The sequence below is a fragment of the Halichoeres trimaculatus genome, unplaced genomic scaffold (assembly GCF_033239565.1).
Source record: "Halichoeres trimaculatus isolate MK-OKI-2021-1 unplaced genomic scaffold, fHalTri1.1 fHalTri1_scaffold_14, whole genome shotgun sequence".
Taxonomy (NCBI): domain Eukaryota; kingdom Metazoa; phylum Chordata; class Actinopteri; order Labriformes; family Labridae; genus Halichoeres; species Halichoeres trimaculatus.
Window position 1 is genome coordinate 21349760 of NW_027437192.1, and position 19082 is coordinate 21368841.

Below are 19082 nucleotides of genomic sequence, written 5' to 3' on the forward strand. Positions count from 1 at the left end.
TAAATGAATAAATAAATAAAAATGTTTGGACAGTATGTAAAAGTTGTTAAACAAACAGAAATTCATTCGAGGAGAAATAGGCAAAGATACCTTACCCACTGATTAAGGTCATGATGGATTTGGCCCCATAAAAAATATCATGTAGAGCCCCAATGCTTCACTATTACACATTTGCTGACATTTAACATTTCGAGCCCTCCTTTTACTTCTGGCCTTTAGGAAGCTACCCCCACTTTACAACACCCACCTGCCTTGAGATTTGTTTAATCAAAAGAAAATAGAGAATTAAAGGCAAAGGAAGCTGCGCAGATAATATAAACACATATAACATGTATCCCTAGTTATGCAGATGGTTAAAAGGATTCTAAGAAAGGAACTACAGGGTTTGCCTTTGTCACCCCAGACTTAAACATCATCACCATCACCATCACCAGTGATCACAAAAATTATGATGTCAATCATAATAGTATTACACTGTGCTGTGCATAATAAACTGAAAGCAGTCATGTGTGGACACAGTTTCACCCCTTATATCCTTATTGTCCATGTTATGCCAAAGCAGGGTAGATTTTTAATATGACATGTAAGAAACACTATTCAAACTGCCCACGTGATCATAGATAAAGTCAAGGAGGTAGCTTTCAGTCTGAAGTTAAAACAGAACATAATAACAGAAATAACTTTGCCTTGACAAAGGAGAAAGGAGAAAGGGAAGCCATTTTTAGAAATTTCAGCAAAAAAAGTGAGAAGAATGAAAAATACCAAACAGTCAACAAGGCTGCGATTACTATCAAAGTGTTGAAATTAATTGGTTTGATTATAATTTCGCAAATACCTTTCATCTGTTGTTGATATCGTCATTATTTTCTTCCACCACGGAAATTTACTGCAGCGTTGAAATTGGCAGTAATACACCTTATCCCACTTGTCATTAAACAGGAAGATGAAGAAAAAGGGAATGAAGTGTGTGCTTGACAGGAAGTGACCGAAGACGGAAGTCCATTGCAGGGACTCCTCTTGGCCTGCGTGGGACCTTTCCGTGCTATCTTTTCTCTAGGCTCCCGTTTTGTATGTTGGGGGGATGGGGCCGTGCCGAGGATGAGACACTCCAAATATTTACCACTTGGCTTACTAAATATCTTTTTTTCTAAACTGGGCTACCTCCACTGCTCTTGTTTATAGATATACTTTTCGAACACGTATGAGTTTAGGTGGAATTTGGCCATATTAAAGTGGAGTACCCGTACGTCCACGACACGCTTCAAAAGTCGACAAAATGTATTCCTCTGCTGGAGGTAAGTGCTAGCATTAGCATCAGCTAAGAGATGCAGCCTCTTTAAAATTAATACATTTACTGCACAATTTTGATGCTTCATTGCTTCGAGCCTTCGGTGAAACGTCAACTCATCTTTTTGTTTGATGCGCCGGGTAATCAGAGCAGAAAAATTTAAGGTGAAGAACATTTCGTCCCAGTTTGAGTGGAAGCAAGCTTAGCTAGCGTGCAACAACAAGCTGCTGTTTGCTATCCAAGTTAGCTTCACCCAGAACTCATACTTCAACTTGTTGTTAGTTAGCTAGCTAATATAAATTTACAAAGTTGGGCAGATTGGTGTATTTTTCTTAATTAATGGTTTCCATAGCAGACAGATATTTCTTTTTGAGAGCCTTCTTGCTTCCTCTGATTAAAAGCGGCCGACCATGCTATCTAATCTCATCACCTACAGGAGCCATGGTCTCGTACAGTAGACAACTCTGTGTGGTAAATTTAAGCAACATTACACTTTTTACCAACACTTTTTGTATAGGACGATAATAAACCACACTGCCCATGTAGGTCAAGCTGTATTATATCAAACATACAGATAGATGAGAGATCTGTGCACGAAGTTTGACTGAAACTTGGCAAAGTTACAGTCTGATCGATGGTTTTCATTTAGCAAACAAAGTCACAATTCCATTAAAGTAGCAATGGTTCATTTTTTGTTCTCATAAAATTTAGTTTTTATTATCTGGAAGAAATTACTTTTCTTTCTGTCATAGTGACTTTCTAACCTATAGTTTGGTTTCTACGAAAGTCTCGCGGACTTTCAAGCTTTTCTTTTATTGATGTGTTGTGTGTTTGTGTGATACCGACTTCATTTCATTTGTTTTATACAAGCTCTGATCTGGCTTACAGACAATGGTAAGGCATAAATAACTAACGGATTAGAAAGAGTTATACATAGTATTTTCCTTTGACTTATGAGGTTTGATGATTTATATTTATTTTTTGTTTTTTTGGCACTATGTGAAACAGTTCAATACAATGACTCCTGCAGCCACAACAGAAACCACAGAGCCCACACCAATGGCATGAGTCAAGTCTAATTCAATGTTTCTTCAGAGCTTTTACAATTTTGAGTTTACTAAAAAGGGTTGGGAATGGGTACCTTTCACATTTAAAACGATATGGTACGGATGCCTGGTATCTGGCAACGGGTGTCAGTACTCAGTGGTACCGATTTTTTAGCAACTTTTTGCATTTATGTGGTAATAAATTCAAATTTGTTTAAGAATAAAATCACAGAGTTTTTCCAATTTAACATATTCATATCTCTATAAACTGGCAATGCTGTGTTTATGTCCATCATGGAAAATCACCTGCTCTTCCACTCCCTCACAGTCACAAGGATGTGTTTAGGTACTGAAAAATGGCACTGTTCGATTTTACGTAAACTGGTACTACAGATGGAATTCAATTAGGGCTGCAGCTATCAAATATTTTAGTATTCGAGTATTCTACTGAAAATCCCATCGATTAATCAAGTAATCGGATAAAATACATTTTTGTTTAGTTAAAGAGCAGTTATTTTTCAAATGAAAATTTTTCTCTTTAAGAAATAGAATTTTCTGATACAGCATGTCAATAAGAGCACTTGCTTTGGTAGCTCCAAAACTTGTAAACACACTTTGACACATTTTTTGTGCCTTGTATATCTCATCAAATGTTGCAGACCCAAATGGCACCCGTTTCGTAGAATGACCCATTAGTCTCCAAACTCCAGAAAAGAAGCTAGATTTGTTGCTAGTTGCTATTTTGTATAAGAGGTAGCTTGAGGGGTCTGAAAACTCTCTTAATATGGCCTCAGCTCTATTTGAAATACCACTCTTTGATCTTTTTTGAAATTAAACGATTCCTCAAGGCGGGAAAATTACTTGAGTATTGTCTGTAATCGAGTACCTCGAATCATTCGAGGAATCGTTTCAGCTCTAAATTCAATTGGTACCTATAAAAGTACCTAATTTGGTACCCATCCCTAAATAAGATCATGTGATGCATAGTTTTGATCTCAAGATACAGTTACATCTAATATTATGAACGCACTTCTAACTGAGGCTTCTGTAGATTAAAATGTTGTGGGGAAACATCTCTGCTCACTGTGTAGAGCTGCATTATTCATAATTTTGCCTTGTAGCTTACGGCTATTTCTGGGTGGATGGGTGGCTTCAGGAGCATTAGATATCCAGCTTGCTGGACTCCTTCTGTGTGCGTACTGATAAGAGTTTTGAAAAAAAAAAGCTGTCCTTGATTGTGGTCAGTGGTGCTGTAGAAATAACAAGTGAAAAAAACATTTGTGTTCGAGGATTACAGTTAAATAATGTGGCACACTTTTGCGATGAGTTGTCCCTCTTGAAATGCAGTTTCTTTGTGTATCAGATCCAGAGTGTATATAGAGTCCTTAACGTGTCATTTTTTTCTCCCCTGTAGCCACCGAGATGCTTGAGGGAGCCCGATCCTCCGGGTCAGCGAGCTCTGGTAAGTTCTGATTCCATATTTGGGCTTTCAAAGACTCTAGCCACCCTGTTGTTCCAGTAAATATGGCAACACTTAACTTCTTGATGTCCTTTGCCATTGTCGTGTTTTTCATGTGAGACACAGTTAACCCTCTGGCTGGATTTAAGTAGTTCAGGAAATAGCGAGACATGTGAGTAAGTAAAGTGGACAGTGTCATTGTAGATAGTCACCTCCCTCTGAATAAAACTCATTCTGTGCTCTTAACGGCAGAGCTCTTGTGCACATACAGGGTTATTAAGTCTTTGCATTACATGGTTTTATTGGTGTTATTCAGTTTGAATAAACAGAGCCAGAGCTGCAGCACTGAGATAAGGCTGTGATGGGGAGTTTGCTTCAGCTGCAGATATGAAGCTTTGGTGTATCTACAAATTATGTCTTACAAACTCTATGGTTGCTAAAGTTATATATCTTGATGGTGACTTGCCTCGCTGTACACAATCAATAAAGAAAAGTACTGCAAGTATAAAAGGAGATTTGATATTGTTAATGTGTTGTTATTCAGAATCAGTTACGTACAAATTCTCGTCTGTCACCGTCCATCAAAGGTCAACTTCACCTTAGAAACAATCCCTCCAGTCACATGATTTTAAATCTGCATTTTAAGGCTAAAACGGTGTCGGTGAGTTCAGGTATTGTACAAACAAATTAGGGCTTTTTTTGCTTCTGCGTTTCTTTTTTATTTTCTGTCCTATTTTGTTTTTAAAGACACGTTTTCTGTCTTTGTTACTGCTCCTCCTGCAAACTGGCCATGAAGGCTAACTGTCGCTACTGTTGTTTTCATTGATTTGGTTGTTTTATGTTGTCGACATCAACCTGCCAAATGGACTAAAGATGGAAAGTAGCCATTGGCATATTTACATGTATACATTCATTAATGTGTATTTTCCCTGTTTTAAATAAATACACTTAAGCTTAATGTAATGTAATCCTAATTGTAGACTTGTCTCTCCATCTCGCCCTCCTGCTTCAGAGCCCCCGTCTTCTCCAGTGCCAGAATATGTGTTCAAACCTCCATCACGGCCAGACTTTGGCACCATGGGCAGGACAATCAAGCTCCAAGCCAACTTCTTTGAGATGGAAATCCCTAAACTGGAGGTCTACCATTATGACATCGACATCAAGCCCGAGAAATGTCCCAGGAGGGTCAATCGGTATGTTTAACACAGAACCTCTCCAACAGCTCCTTCGGTGTATTTTAGCATCACACAAGAGTCATGGCTGTTTTATTCTCAGGGAAATCGTGGAGCACATGGTCCAGCACTTTAAAACACAGATCTTTGGTGACCGAAAGCCGGTGTATGATGGGAGGAAGAATCTCTACACTGCCATGCCCTTACCCATAGGCCGAGACAAAGTAAGTAAAGCTCCACCACAGTTTTTCCAGAAAATGCTGAAACATAGTTTGCAGAGTAGTTAACGCCTCTGTTTTTTTTTTTTGTTTCCTCTGCCACAGGTGGAGCTTGAGGTAACCATTCCTGGAGAGGGCAAAGACCGCAGCTTCAAAGTCTCCATCAAGTGGGTGTCCTGTGTCAGCCTGCAGGCCCTGCATGAGGCCCTGTCAGGACGGCTGCCCAGCGTCCCCTTTGAGACGGTCCAAGCCCTGGATGTGGTCATGAGACATCTGCCCTCAATGAGGTGAGGCTGAAGGGAGTGAATGCTTGATTTTTCAATTTGTGATGGACTTCTTGCATCTTTATCAAAAAATATTCTTTTGTTATGAGAACAATATTTAAGACCAGACTTTTCTTATTATTAATAAGTGGACATGCTTTGATCTCCCCTGGGCAACTTTAGGAATTCCCTGAATTACACAATCTACATTTTTGAGATGAAAATGTTGTAAAATGAACAAACTTGTATTTTTGCGAGCTGAGACCGATGCTGTTGTCCTACGTAGTGTTCACTTCATTTTTTTGAACTCCTTTCCAACAGTTTTAGTAAAACAAATCACACATCTCTTTGTTTCTTAGTTGTTTGTCTTCATTTTAACCATCCTGTTAGATTGTTTCTTTGTTTGAACACCTTTTTTTAGGTCTTAAAGCCGTCCTCCGTGTCTTTCAGGTACACCCCAGTGGGCCGCTCTTTCTTCACCCCCTCAGAGGGATGTTCAAATCCTCTCGGCGGTGGTAGAGAGGTGTGGTTCGGCTTCCACCAGTCTGTCAGGCCTTCCCTTTGGAAGATGATGCTCAACATCGATGGTAAGATTTCTATTAGTTTCGCTTGATTTTGGAAAGATTGTTGTTTTATGGTGATTCTTATCGCTGGGTCCTGGTTCTTTTTGCAGTTTCAGCCACCGCGTTTTACAAAGCCCAGCCTGTAATCGAGTTCATGTGTGAGGTCTTGGATTTTAAAAGCATTGAAGAACAACAGAAGCCTTTAACAGACTCCCAGAGGGTGAAATTTACTAAAGAAATCAAAGGTGGGTGGAAGCCAGGAGCATATGACACCTTTATCCTCTTTAGAGATTGTTTGGTTTGGTTCTCTCTCTATAAAATGTTTGTAAAGTTGAGTTAATGTTAGAAGTTTTCAGAGGCACAAAGATAAATATCTTTATCTGAGGTCAGTAAAAATGTGCTTTTCTCTGATTTTTATCTTTTCACATGATTTTTCCCAACAGGCCTGAAGGTGGAGATCACACACTGCGGTCAGATGAAGAGGAAGTACAGAGTTTGTAACGTGACCAGAAGACCAGCGAGCCATCAAACGTAGGAATCTTTCTTTTTCTCTTCTTTTTATTATCCTTCTGTTTAATGCACTTCACTTAGCCTGTTTCTTCTCATTAGATCAAAATTAACTCATGTTGTCAGTCAGTACGTTTACATGCAGCTTAAGAAATCAGACTATGAGCTCAGTCAGCCTGAGAACAGGCCCAACCTAGCTTTATCGACACACGTAGATGATGCGATTCTATCAGACTGCATTTGGATTCATCAGATCGTAGCAGGTCAGCGCAAGCAAATTTCACATGATAAAGGAAGTAGATGACCAAGATGAATAGTTGCTGCACTCCAACGCAAGTAATTAGCAGCATGTGATGTATTTGACAACATAGTCTGTATCATTAAAGGACGCTGTCTCCCCGACGTCACCCGTATGTTTCTGGAACTGATTTTTGAAGCTGTCGCGGCCATTTAGGAAGTGAGGGTGACTTCAAGTACAGCTAAAGGGCACCGTCAGTCACATGACCCTGAGCTGTGCCTTTTGATTTGGCGAGCTCATGGTCTCAATATCCTCTAAACTGCAGTGTTAGAAAAAAAAATTCACCCCCTGTACAGTGTGTGCTGATAGTATGTGACTTCTGGTACTCCTGGAGCCAGCCTCAAGTGGACACTTGAGAAACAGCAGATTTTAGCACTTATGCATTGTCTCGTATTCCTAAAGTGGAGGTTGCCGCTTGGTTAACACGCATCATATATAAGAAACATAAGGAGCTACAGCTGCATCCACCTCAGCCATCATTGTTAGAGCGTTGCTTCCTCTTCGGATGAACCAAAACTAGATTGATTCACATGCAGCTTCATGTATCAAAAAAGGACAAAGTGACATTCTTAGCCAAAACTCTGAGTCTCTTGTCTGGATCTTCACGCAGATTGTACGATTGTGCTATGACTGTAGTAAACGTACTGAGTGATACTTGTCAGATTGTGAGCACAAGAACAAACAGAGCTCCAATATTCCTGATGTGTTTTCACCCCTCAGGTTCCCCCTGCAGCAGGAAAACGGCCAAACCATTGAATGCACAGTAGCACAGTACTTCAAAGACAAATACAAGCTCATCCTGAGATACCCACACCTCCCATGTCTACAGGTGGGCCAGGAGCAGAAGCACACCTACCTACCTCTAGAGGTAAGCGCTATAAACTCCTCTACTCGTGTTCCTTTTTTTTATTGATCACTGGGTTCACAGTTAATGTTTTGCTTGATCTTTTTGTATCCTTCATGTTCATGTCAGGTGTGTAACATAGTGGCAGGACAGCGCTGCATCAAAAAGCTGACAGACAATCAGACCTCCACTATGATCCGTGCCACAGCTCGCTCAGCACCAGACCGTCAAGATGAAATCAGTAAACTGGTAAGTGACTGCAAAAACATTCAAATGATGAGAAACTTTACCGAAATAAAAGTCTACCAGGTGCTACCTACATGGATTCATTTGTGGGACTTCCCAGATCATTATAGTCCAAAACCAGACCATGTCAAGACTGTGAATGTAACAGCTTGATGTCGAACGGACGCACAAAGATATAGTTTGTAACAGTTTTATTGTTGTGTTCGGCCTGTGACACATAACTCACCAAATCATTGATCTGTTGAAATAACACACTTTTTGTTTGTCTTTTTTCCTCTTCTTTTTTTTACTGCAAGTGTGAAAAAAAATCCAAAGTGAAGCAAAACCATTTTATGAATATATAAAAATATTAAGGTTCAGTGGCTGAATTCCCAGTTTCTGGGCTCATTTTAAAAAATATGCTTTCCACAGACTGTTCTGGTGTGATAAGAAAGTTTCCGCCCACGCTGCCAAGTTTTCAGTGTAACACCCAGCACAGGCCCATGGGTGTTTGCTAAATTGGGGTCACGAACTCTCCTCCTGCCATAGTTTTCTGATAGAAAGATATGCATTCAGTGTATGCTAGTGGTCCATGTGTACTGTTTTTTAATGGCTGATTTTATTTTATATTTTCATTTGATTAAAAAACAGCAGTGTGATAATTACATTCGTTATTCTATGTACATTACAGCCTGATACACATGGTTATCATAGCCAGCAACATGTTTTACATAAGAACACGCTCTGGACGTCGTGACTAGAAGTCTGAAAAAATATTGATACGGCAATAAATCCAAATATTTTGACCTGTGATAAAATATTGACATTTTGACTCTTAAAGTGATACTCCCGGATGGAACAAGTTGGGTCCTATCACAAGGTTTAGGGCAGAAATTTCCCCTACAGCAGTGTTTTTGTGCAGCAGAAGCCCAGGACGCTCGCACCAAACACCCCCTCCCTGCTCGTCAGTCGGTTTCCTCTGCACTCAGACGGGGCCATTTTTTACTTGACCAAAAACACAAATAAACGGACTCCCATTGGAAAAATCTGATATCAGTCTGCATTCACGCTTTATTTAGAGAATTTTCAGCGTTTTACGTTCACACAAAAACACAGATAAATAAGGCTCCAGTTCTCATTGTGTCGTAAAACGGCGCTACCTCCGCTGCAGAGCCACAGCTGGCTACGAGGCGCTCGTCGCTTAGTGTATCAGTCCGCGCGCTGCATGCCAGATATAAACAAACGCAGGTAGTCTGCCAGGACGAAGAGACACGATTTTTGGGGGACTGCCGTCCACATCTCGTTTATTCACACGTCCTTTTTGAAAATCTGCAGAAAATCAACCGTTTGCTCAATTCTGTAAAAGACAGATAATTCTACACTCTTTACTGCTTTAAACAAGCCCCGAATGATCGATATTTGTCCTGTATTTAAATCTAAAGAATTCTTTGAAAATTTGCTTCCATCTTCCTGGCGTCATGTTTCAGCTTGAGGGCTGCTCTGCACCATTGAGCAACAGTTTGTGTGTTCAGAGCATGTAAAACTGAAAATACTTCACTCTTCTTTGATCCAAGACTTGAATAAAGCGTTTTGTACATAGTTCCTCACAGTTTTTAGCCTTTAGCCCTGGTTCTCCTGACCTCATAGAAGTATAGAAGTTCATATTGCAGTGAAAATTGAGTCCACATCGAGTAAAAATGTGACAGAAGCAAAAACTGTCCTAAAAATCAAATCAGCTTATCTTAGGTGCAGGAATGTGTAGATTTTGTAAAGATAGAACCATAAAACTTTTTTCATGTGTTCCTTATGCTTCAGGGTACCTAAAATTGTGTTGCTTATATTCCCACCTTATGTTTAATTATTTTTTTTAATGTCTTTTAATGTAATTTTATTGTCCTGGAATTCAAATTCTTTATTTGGGACCTTAAGCAGATATGAGATTAAAATGCAATGAATTAGATTAATTAATTACAAATCCTGTAATTAATTAGATTAATTTTTCTAATCGCCTGACAGCACTAATTATGTTGTATCTCCTCATCATAACAGAGTTTATTGTTAATGCCAGCCAGTAGCTGCTTTAGATTAGTAGATAAATCAAAGTGTTGCTTCTGTTTAATGTAGTGTTTTATGTAGAAGAGAGGTTAACAAACACAAACATTTTCTTTCACATCAACGTTCCAGGAAAATATGAGAACCCTCCACTTACAGCTTCAGTCAGTGAAGTTTGTTGGTATATGAGCTGGTTTGGGATCATATGATACAGCAGCTCTTTCTCTCCTCAGATGAGAAGTGCCAACTTCAACACCGACCCGTATGTTCGTGAGTTTGGAGTGATGGTGAGGGATGAGATGACAGAAGTCAACGGCCGGGTCCTTCAAGCACCTTCAATTCTGTACGGAGGCAGGGTGAGTCAACCACCCCACGTGAGTGTGAGTGTGTGTGTGCTGGCCTTGAGTTGCTGCTGCTAAAATGTTATTTCCTAATCATTACACTGTTAAAAGTTATCATGTTGTCCCTGATTTCAGAACAAAGCAATAGCCACACCAATCCAGGGAGTCTGGGACATGAGGAACAAGCAGTTCCACACTGGCATCGAGATCAAAGTGTGGGCCATCGCCTGCTTCGCGCCACAGAGACAGTGCACTGAACTCCTGCTCAAGTAAGTAAAGAGCTGCAGCACGGTGCTCGTTGTTTTACACTGTAACCAACGAAAGGAGCACATGAGCAAAGCACGAGACTCCTCAGACCAGTTCTACTTTTATGACCTCCACCAACAAGTTCCCCTCTTTTTTCAGAGCGTTCACAGATCAGCTCAGAAAAATCTCGAGGGATGCTGGGATGCCCATCCAGGGTCAGCCCTGCTTCTGTAAATACGCCCAGGGAGCGGACAGCGTGGAGCCCATGTTCAGGCATCTCAAGTACACCTACCAGGGCCTCCAGCTGGTGGTCGTCATCCTGCCAGGGAAGACGCCCGTCTATGGTGAGGGATCCACTCTGAGCATGTGCTGTTTGAGGAATATTAAGTTATTTTCATGCAGAGACAGAAGATCTTTCTAACACCAAAAGATATGCAGTCATGGTCAGATAGGTTTAGTTTAAAAACAAACGAACCATAGATTATAGCTGCAGAACAACACCTTCGCAAATCTCTGAGAGGAGGTTTTATCTGGATCCTTTGTTAGTCAAGTATTCCTCAACACTCTGAGCTCGTTTTACTGCCTCTGTTTCTTCTGCAGTGAAGAAATACACAAAGACTGTTAGCCAAAGAGTTAAAAGAGGAGAAAATAAGAAGGTGTGTGCTGAAGTTAGGGTTGCCAGTTTGGTGGACCGAGTCTTGTCTCCAGTTTCCTTTGGCTGTAAATGCTGATTGAACTATGAGCACCAAAGCAATGACGTTTCTGATTCTATGTAAGAATAATTCTCCCTGTGTGTTTTAGCTGAGGTGAAACGTGTGGGGGACACAGTGCTCGGCATGGCCACACAGTGTGTGCAGGTGAAGAACGTTCAAAAAACGACTCCTCAGACCCTCTCCAACCTGTGTCTGAAGATCAACGTCAAGCTGGGCGGGGTCAATAACATCCTCCTCCCACAGGGCAGGTGAGTGGAAATAATGGCACTGATAAATAAAACATTAATCCCTTCATGTGCTTTTTAAAATGAAGTTATAACCTCAACTCTGTCATCCAGACCGTTGGTGTTCCAGCAGCCGGTGATTTTCCTTGGTGCAGATGTGACTCATCCTCCTGCTGGAGATGGAAAAAAGCCTTCAATCGCTGCAGTAAGTCACACCACACTGTGAACATCTCAACCTCACGCAGAGGGGTGAAACTGAAGCCAATCACCAATCATTAATGCAGCCATGTATTCAAACCCATTACACCAGTTTTATGGCCACAGTTTTTATTGTAAGGTTGAGTCTCAGGGTCAGGTCTCCCAGCAACTCCCAAAAGCAGCTCATAAAAATCCTCAATGTGCCACCTCCCTAAATTAAAGCTGCTTCCACACAGAGTCTGTCTGCAGTTCTCCTCATGAGGTCCTGATATTTCTCTTCACCTGTGCAGGTTGTTGGCAGTATGGACGCCCATCCCAGCAGATATTGTGCAACAGTACGGGTGCAGCAGCATCGTCAGGACATCATCCAGGACCTGGCTGCCATGGTGAGGGAGCTCCTCATCCAGTTCTACAAGTCGACCCGCTTCAAGCCCACCAGAATCATCTACTACCGCGACGGCATTTCTGAGGGGCAGTTTAACCAGGTAATGACCCAGAATTCATGATGTCAGGAAACTCAAAATGGTTTAAAAATGTTTTCAGCAGGGCGTCGTGTTTGTTTGTTACTGCAGATTTTTATAAAGTGTTGATTTCATTTAATCAGAATCTCTGCTTCTGTCCGTCTGTTAATCTCTCCACTGGTGAACTCACAGGTCCTTCAGCACGAGCTGCTGGCGATCCGTGAGGCCTGCATCAAACTGGAGAAGGACTACCAGCCCGGTATCACTTTTGTGGTGGTGCAGAAGAGACACCACACGAGACTGTTCTGCATGGACAGAAACGAGAGGGTCAGTTTTCTATCAATAGTAGAAAACTAAGACACTTTCTCACATACACATCTGCCTGGTGAAAGACATCTGGCACAACAACGCTGGCTTGAAACCATTTAACTTTTCTGTTTTCTGCAGGTTGGGAAGAGTGGCAACATTCCTGCAGGCACCACAGTGGACACCAAAATCACCCACCCATCAGAGTTTGACTTCTATCTCTGCAGTCACGCTGGCATTCAGGTAAGAACTGAATTAGGAACCCTCGGTCAACAAAACAGCAAGTCAGGTTGTTCATGGGCCTGAGAAATTAAACTCTCCATCAGTAAATCTGTCCAGGAACATACGCCTGACTCTTTTTCTCATCTTTCTTCACTTGTTGCAGGGCACCAGCCGGCCGTCTCACTACCACGTGCTCTGGGACGACAACCACTTCTCCTCAGACGAACTGCAGGTCCTAACATACCAGCTGTGTCACACGTATGTGCGCTGCACCCGGTCAGTGTCCATCCCAGCACCAGCTTACTACGCTCACTTGGTGGCTTTCCGGGCTCGCTATCACTTGGTGGACAAAGAGCATGACAGGTAAGGATCCAAAGTCACTTCCTGTCTCTGCTGCGCTTTCAGGCAACAATAACAACTGTATAACTCTTGAATGTTGTCGTTTCAGTGCTGAGGGCAGCCATACGTCAGGTCAGAGTAACGGGCGGGACCAACAGGCCTTGGCCAAGGCCGTCCAGATCCACCAGGACACTCTGCGCACCATGTACTTTGCCTGAGAGCGCACAACCCCAGGTTGGCGTGGGTGACATCCCACTGATGAAACACACTACCCCTCGCTGTCTCACCGCCAGCTGTAGATAGCTCACAGTGGTGATCTCCCTCGTAAGAGACCCGTCAGTCACCCTTATGTCTACAATTGTACTTCAGCCCCCGACTCACCCAAACGAAGCCAGCTGTTAGACTGTAAGATGCATCATGATCCCTCTTTCTCGAGGTTTGAGCTGGAAGAGGTGTTATTTACATGTTGTGCATTAGTGTGTTTTTATTTGTCCTAGGGAATTATGTTGCAGAATATGGAAGCAAAAGTATGTACACTGACAGAAGACATCCTTTCCAAACTAGAGGGCGGTATCATTCTACATCTGGGTGATTTAAAACGTCGAGGTTCACCCTCCTCCTCCTCCTCCTGTCTCCATTGTTAGTTGGGGCATCGGTGCTTGAAGGGAGAAGGATCAAAATCATCAAAAGATTAGGGCTCTGTTTGCTGTTTAAAAGCCTATTGATTTACTCCTCTGACAAACATTATTTAACAGCCAATCAAAGCAAAGTGCACTGACCAGAATGGGTACTTCAATCAGGACTTAAGTACTTAATATGTTGAGGGTTGTGTGTGATTTCTCACATAGGGCACTATGTGATGAGAAGTGCCATTCGAGACCACCTTTCTGTCGTCTTTTCTGTGTAAAAACTATGAATTATTATTCCCACGTCTGCTGGGGTTTTCAGTATTTGTCCTTGATCGACACTGATGACCGTTTTATGCCAAATCTGGTGACAACAAACTAAAGGATCCTTCACATCAGATTTGTTATCATCCACCCTCGAACCAACACTTAGTTTATTCCAGAGGCTTTTAATGTTCAGGAGTCGAAAACAGCCGTTTTACTCTGCTCTGCCTCTCCTGTTTGTCTGAACTCAAAGAGCTGCACCGCTAAATCGAATTCCCATCAGCAGGAATATTTTATTGGGACTGGTTCCCACAAGGACACCTTTCTAATGTGCTCTGAGCCGTGTTGATAGAAAGACACATGATGTAGAAATCAACACAGAGGGGAACCTGATGAAATCTTTCTTTCTCCCCGTCTGTTTTTATCGTCTAATTTAATTTCAATCAATTCTTTGTAATGAATATGCATGTAGCTGACTCATGTTGTAGACATTTAGGCATATTTGTGATGTTTGTTTTATTTCCTCCTTTAAACATATTAACCCTTCTTTTATGTTTTATTGTAAATAGCAGCAGGATAGTGTTTTCTGCAGTGCTTTAGTCTGAGCGGGATATTTATGTGGCGCTCGACATCAAGGCGTTCGGTACAGTGGAGTGAAAGCTGCAACATTTTTAGAGTTTATCTGATTGAAATTCCCTCAAAACAACAACAAAAAAACTGTTTGCTCTGTGAGTTTGGAGCAGTCGTCGCACAAAAACTTGGGTTTTATGCAAATGACTTTTTGTGAGTCTTTATACTATATAGTGAAGTTGGTAATGAGGTATATTTTGAATAAGCTTTCAGCAGAGGCTGCTGGAAATATAACAGAGATTTTTTTTAAATGACCGGCCCACATGTAGTCTAAATTAACACTGTCTATTTGTACACAGATTTTAAATGCAAATACTCTCTTGCCTTCTAAGACTGTTACAGTCTTACTAATAATTCTAGACATTTCCTAATATCCCACATACCTTTTACTACTAAGTTAAGCTGGCGAATGTTTCGTAGTCTAGATTGGAGGCGAGTAGTCTACATTTTCTAACTATGCATCGTTTTTAACCAAGAGATTTAGCAGTGAGTCCATCTCACATGAATTTGGGTCATTTCTAGAGGTAGATAATCAGGGCTTTTATTTTGTTTTTGTTTTTTAGCATGTTGCTTTTTGTAGTGTTTCTTAGTGCTTTTCAGCATCTTCATGCCTTTCTAACGGGATGAAGTATTTATGTGGTCATTTGTAACCGTGTAGATTTTATAGCCTGAAAATTGGGTGTATCCTTTGTAACACGCAATCTTTCTTAGCCAAACAAGATTACAAATTTTTACATGATTCAAAAGACACGTAAGCACAAACAACAAAAAAAAAAACAAAAGGACATCTTGATGCTAGGTGCTAGAAGTTTTCACTGTAAACCACCTTAAATCCTCACTGGACTGGTCAACAAGGCTTTTTTTGACATTATGTACGTTTGAAAAGATGCTTCATCGAGTCGAGGATCTTTTTTTCTCCCTCCGACGACCTCTCTGTGTTACCCTTTTTATTCGTTATTACCTGTAAAGCAACTAGAAATCCGACTGACTGTGTTTGTGGGGCATTCTGAAAAGAAAAAAAAAATTCATGTACTTGATATTTACTGTTATGATGTCAATATTGTTCTTATCGGTGCTGGTCTCACAACGTGTAAAATTTGGATGCACTTTTGATAGCAGAGCATTGCTGCGACTTCCACGGAAGAGACTGCGTGACACTGGTGTAATTGTGTGGAAATGGCCGTGTGTCCTACCTCTTGTTACCTGTTAAAGTGTTATGGTAACATCACACTGCAGGCCATTTCTGCATAATTACCCCTGCTATCTATCGAATTGGCATTCTTTGGAGTCTTGCATTGACAGTAGAGGTTTGAAACGCTTGGTGTGCATGAGGCTATACGTGCTTTCTCAGTTTATGTAGGTGTTTCTCATAGTTTTACTCAAACTGATAGAGAGAATGTCTTTTTTTTTTTTTTTCTTTTTGAGCGTTGAGCTGTACGACCAAATTCTTGACGTGTGTTTGTAGTCACACGCAGCTTTCCCTTCTTTCTTTCCATTTATTCTATGCACCATTGAAATGACAGACACCAACTAATGCAGTGCCCACATCAGACATGAGGTATGAGCATTGCAGATCCTTAGCCTGGACACTTTGTGAGTTGACCCCTGTGGTGCTGACTGTTCAAGTTACTTGAAAGCTGAATAAAGTACAAAGAGCACAAAATGAAATCCATGTTGAAATATGATCATGTCAAATTGATCAGGCCTTGAATCAGTTCAGTTGCACCACAGAAATTTTATTATAATCATACAATCATGTATCAACAAACTTCATCCTAGTGAGACTGGACCAGAATGATAGAAACTGGTGTTTGATGGAGGCTGGTGTCAGGAGAGCGCCGGTGTTGGTCTGTTTGGCGATGTGAATGTCCTCAGAAAGCGCCTGCCATATTGTGTCAGAGAGGAGAGGAAGTGAACAAGTGTCCTAAATGACAGCGTGCTGAAATTCATCACGGCCTGATGAGGTGGCGTTTTATATGTTGATACTTCTTCTTTGTGTGTTTTACCTTTACCAGCACCTTAAAACAGCAGATCAGAATGGCATTGCTTGTTTTCCCCGGGAAATAAAACTCAAAACATTTGATGATGTTTTTGCACTAAACAAGAATGGACTTTTGTAGCTGTCTCGGCATTAAGAGTATTTATCAGGTGGCAGAGCGGCGGCCTCTTTGTTTTGCTTTAGACTTCTCAGAGCACATCGATGGGACACAGCCATTCGTGTATGATTCCACCTGTCCAACCAGCATTCAGCATTTCGTCTTTGAGAAATTTCCTTCTGCCTTTGAAATGTTAACGTAGGAGTGAAGCTTGTGGATGGGTTGCCTTTTTGTACAGTGAGGTAAGAGAGAGGAGCTTTATGCAAAGCCGGTGTGTCGAGAAGAGATGGTTGTTGAGGAGACATGGATGCCAAAGTGCTGCGTGAAGACTCGTGTATGTGTGTTATAAAGGAAGGCTGTCTATACGAGAACCATCAAACTATACATATCAATATTTAGAAATCAAGAAGAGTCAAGAATGTGTATGAAACTAAATGCGTTTACCAGCCTGGATGAATGTGGCGATGGCACCCCAGATGCTGAGTTTGGAACTCAAACCTGCTTCACTGGTAATGATATGACAGGATCATTTAAGACATCAGTCCTCGGTGTCCTTTAAAGCAGCCAAAGCCAAGACACAGGACTGGTTTTTAAACAAATACACATATCATAAGCTAAAGGAACTGATGAGTCGGTTTTCCTCATTTATTTTGTTCATGTGTAACTTTCCTCAAATTTCTGGTTGAAGAGACAAATTCTTCCAAAGTTGCAACAATCGGCGTTTTTACTTTTCTGGGGGTCTTTGTTCAAATCAAACCCTGTTTTCAGATGAAGCAGCGACTCATACATAGATTCATTGGTGTAAAGTAACTTTCCTCCTCTCTGCCCCTCGTCCGTCTCTTGTAGAGAATTCGTTGTTTGTTGAGAGAAACTTCTTGTAGAGTAGAACCTATTTTTCCTCGCTCCAGATAACGATGAATGTACTCAGAGCCTGCGTGGTTTGTCTTAGTCTATAGGCTATCCATCCAGTACATTTCTACCCATGTTTGCTTCTCGTGTACAGCATTTTATATTTTTTAGTGTTTTTCTCCTATTTATAGGCTTTAACGATTGCAGAAAGTATTATTTTCCTCTTAGATATCACCCTCCTCACCGCTGAGAGCGTTCATCTGTCCTCGGAGGTAGAAACAGTCTAACCTTACGATGTCTTTCTCTGGATGTTAGCTACTGTTGTTGTAGTTGACGGATGTTTCACACTGGTGCAAAGAGTCGTCATCTTGTGCGTTCTGGAGTCGTGCTTGCGTGAGGTGCTGTAACATAAGAGCTGTGTGTGTGTTTGTGTGTTTGTGTGTGAGTGTGTGTATATATAAGATTGTTACTTTAGAGTGTGTTTGCTTTTTTGGCCTCTGCTTAAGCCCTCAGTCACATATCCCTCTGCTCCTGCAGAGTTGTCCTGTAAAAACCCCCCAAAATCTTCCCAGAGCGCAGTGCCACTTGAAAGCTAACAAGCTAAGGTATTTGTTTGGGTTTTGTTTTGTTTTTCACTTTTGGTGATTGTATGACGACGCAACTGTTCTTCAAAATATTCAAGATACCGTTGATTTCAAGGCGCTCAGCCAGCTTTTTTTTTTTTTTTTTTTTTTGTAGAAAACTCTTTCTGAAGCATCCTTTAGTCTTTGACAGTCAGTTTTTATCATATCCACAAACTAACGTGTAGCCATGTGACACTGAAGTGGCGTCTACGAGGCCTCAGACGTTAAAAAGAAAGTCTGAACCAGTGAGTAAAAATTTGAACCCAGTATTGGCAGATCTCAGGTCCAAACCTTTCCTCCTTATGTCCACTGACTTGAGCCGCATCCTGTTCGTTTCATCTCCGTCTGGTTTTCTTGGTTTAGACGACGTCTTTGAGAAACCTCACAGAATGTTGAAGCAGCGTTTTTGAAACATTTTCATCGTGTTTTCCAGTTTGGTGTGCTCACATTTTTGCAACGCTAGCAGTGCAAATGATCTTGAGAGAGCTTTAAAAACCTTTGTGGATTGTGTGAACATAATGCAAACAGTCATATGTCAACAGGCATGACGTCAGCTATTTGACTTCTGATCAAAACCTAGATTTGCAATATTTTGTATCTGCAGATACTGAGTCCTTATCTCTCTTTTATTAGCGTAGCTGATAGCGCTGCACTATATTGTTGTTTTTTAATCGCTAAAGTAAACAAAGTTACCAAAACATCTCAGCTTATCTAATTAAGCATGACTAACATTGTTGTAAAAATCACATTTAGGGTCAAAACCCTCTTCTAAGTGGGGACTATTATTGCTCAGTTTAACTCAATTTTCAGTCACAGAGATGAATCACAAACCCACTCATTCCTGTTTTATGATAAAGACCATGGATCTAAAAGCCCCTCTGTTGCTTTAGTGAGTACTTTTTTCTGTGCATATTAACATTTGAGATATCAAATTGTTGTGTAATTGAGTATTTCAGGTTCCTCAAACTTATTTACCAAACATCGAAATAATAAACAGGGCTTCAGGAGC

General features: G+C 41.0%; 1 protein-coding gene across 1 annotated transcript; it reads left to right on the forward strand.

Annotated features, from left to right (window-relative positions):
• Positions 1 to 1017: 1017 nt before the first annotated feature.
• On the forward strand, positions 1018 to 18183 carry ago2 (argonaute RISC catalytic component 2). The gene is made up of 20 exons (XM_074686108.1): positions 1018 to 1295; positions 3749 to 3796; positions 4806 to 4986; positions 5069 to 5189; positions 5289 to 5470; positions 5897 to 6033; positions 6120 to 6254; positions 6453 to 6540; positions 7535 to 7682; positions 7788 to 7907; positions 10169 to 10291; positions 10412 to 10545; positions 10682 to 10866; positions 11324 to 11483; positions 11574 to 11664; positions 11948 to 12142; positions 12311 to 12445; positions 12566 to 12667; positions 12810 to 13009; positions 13095 to 18183. The coding sequence occupies exons 1-20, from the start codon at positions 1277 to 1279 to the stop codon at positions 13201 to 13203; spliced, it is 2613 nt and encodes an 870-aa protein (XP_074542209.1). The 5' UTR covers positions 1018 to 1276; the 3' UTR covers positions 13204 to 18183.
• Positions 18184 to 19082: the final 899 nt, after the last annotated feature.